The sequence below is a fragment of the Tachysurus fulvidraco genome, chromosome 1 (genome assembly GCF_022655615.1).
Source record: "Tachysurus fulvidraco isolate hzauxx_2018 chromosome 1, HZAU_PFXX_2.0, whole genome shotgun sequence".
NCBI classification, from domain to species: Eukaryota; Metazoa; Chordata; class Actinopteri; order Siluriformes; family Bagridae; genus Tachysurus; species Tachysurus fulvidraco.
In genome coordinates, this window is record NC_062518.1 from 734,598 (window position 1) to 737,097 (window position 2,500).

Below are 2,500 nucleotides of genomic sequence, written 5' to 3' on the forward strand. Positions count from 1 at the left end.
AAGAGTGGGTGGATTAGAGTCAGGTGGGGGAAGAGAGACAGGTGGGGAAGAGAGACAGGTGGGGGAAGAGAGACAGGTGGGGAAGAGAGATGGGTGGGGAAGAGAGACAGGTGGGGAAGAGAGACCGGTGAAGATGAGAAACAGGTGAAGATGAGAGACAGGTGGACCAGAGAGACAGGTGGAGATGAGAGATAGTTGGGGAAGAGAGTCAGGTGGGGATGAGAGACAGGTGGAGAAGAGAGACAGCTGGAGATGAGAGACAGTTAGGGAAGAGAGACAGCTAGAGATAAGAGACAGTTAGGGAAGAGAGACAGTTGGGGATGAGAGACTGGTGGAGATGAGAGACAGATGGAGATGAGAGACAGTTGGGGAAGAGAGACAGTTGGGGAAGAGAGACCGGTGGAGAAGAGAGACAGTTGGGGAAGAGAGACAGGTGGAGAAGAGAGACAGGTAAAGCAGTGAAATGGTGCTGCAGTAAATGTGAGGGTTTTTACAGCTTCCTTAACTATTCCAATAAGTCCAATCTCTTCAAGCTCCATTGTCCCATTATTTCTCCTGCTCAGAGCCCCGGGGGCAGCTGCCCGGATATTACCCCCCACTTCATGCCCACCTGCCATCCTGCACCTTCCACCTCCTGTCATCACTTCCTGAACTGTCTGCTCTCGCATCCTAGAGTCCTGCTGAGGATCAATCCAGAGACTTCTGAGTTGAAGCTCATCCATGAGCCCTGAGCTGGAGATAAGAGTGTGATGTTAACTAACTGCAGCAGCACATGACAGGAAGTGACTGACGCTGTGTACCGAGGGTCCGACTGCAAAAGATCAAAGAGCAGCGACTTTAATAAAGTTTATTGGAAAAGGAGATGGTGGAGCTCCAGAGCTTCATCACGTTTCATCACTTCATTCCTGCAGATTCTTTCAGGAACAGGAAGTGTGACTAACAACACACACTCACACACACACACACACACACACACACACAAACACACACTCACACACACTCACACACACACACACACACACACACACACAAAAAATTTCACACACAAACACACACTCACACACACACTCACACACACACACACACACACACACACACACACACACACACACACACACACACAAATTTCACACACACACACACACACACACACACACACACACACACACACACACACACACTCACAGACACACACTCACAGACACACACACACTCACAGACACACACTCACACTCTCAAACACACACACACACACACACACACACACACACACACACACACACACACACACACACACACACACACACACACACAGTCACACACACACATCCTTCAGGTCAGCAGGTTGTGGGGTCATTACCCATAATCCCTCACAATCACTCTGACCCAACTAAGGTTCGAACCGGCATCGTCCTGAGTTATTTATTTAGTTGTTTGTTTATTTGTTTATTTCATATTTTTGTAAGCACCAGGGAGCTGCTGTAGTGAAATGTTTTGGTCTAATAAATTGCTTCGTGCCAAATAATGTTGAAGATTCAATTTTAAATATGTTTGTGCTTGTTTTTATCTAATGTTGTTTATGCAGTAAAGTGCATATATAAAGTTTATAAACACACACACACACACACACACACACACACACACACACACACACACACACACACACACACTGTAGAAGATGTTTTGTCACTTCTCTGCTTGAAGATATAAGATATCCAATCTAATCATTGTGTGTGTGTGTGTGTGTTTGTGTGTGTGTGTGTGTGTGTGTGTGTGTGTGTGTGTGTGTGTGTGTGTGTGTGTGTGTGTGTGTGTTTGTGTGTGTGTGTGTGTTTGTGTTTATTGTAGGTGTTTATTCGATGTCAGTAACGGAGGATAAAGTGCCAGGAGAAGAAGTGGGCCGTCTGAAGGCCAGAGATTCAGACCTGGGAGAGAACGGCCTGGTGGAGTACACACTGCTCGAAGGAGATGGAATGAACTCGTTTGAGATCAGCAAAGACTCAGAGACTCAGGAGGCTGTCATCAAACTGAAGAAGGTGTGTGTGTGAGAGAGAGAGAGAGAGAGAGAGAGAGAGAGAGAGAGAGAGAGAGAGAGAGAGAGAGAGAGAGAGAGAGAGAGAGAGAGAGAGACAGATTAGTTTTTAGTTTCACTAGTAGTTAGTGGACTAAAGAGTCAAAGAAAAATTATGAGAGAATGAGAGGTGGGAGATTAAATAATAGATAGATAGATAGATAGATAGATAGATAGATAGATAGATAGATAGATAGATAGATAGATAGATAGATAGATAGATAGATAGGTGTGTGTGTGTGTGTGTGTGTGTGTGTGTGTGTATTTTCTTTTAGAAGAATCAATGAATTAACACAACAGTGAATCAATGAATCAATACAGCAGTGAATCAATGAATCAACAACTCAGTGACTCAGTGAATAAAAGAGTTTGTAATTAAACAAAAAGACTAAAGTGCATCAGGAGAAGATCAGTGATGTGTGAGGGATT

General features: G+C 44.7%; 1 protein-coding gene across 3 annotated transcripts in view; it reads left to right on the top strand.

The window, feature by feature from the left end:
• cdh11 (cadherin 11, type 2, OB-cadherin (osteoblast)) overlaps window positions 1-2,500 on the top strand; it is an 88,347-nt gene that overhangs the window by 64,257 nt on the left and 21,590 nt on the right. For all 3 annotated transcript variants that reach the window (XM_027160187.2, XM_027160186.2, XM_027160188.2), the window contains one exon: window positions 1,849-2,036. In XM_027160187.2, the coding sequence (XP_027015988.2) occupies window positions 1,849-2,036 (188 nt within the window). The remainder of the gene's footprint in view (window positions 1-1,848; window positions 2,037-2,500) is intronic.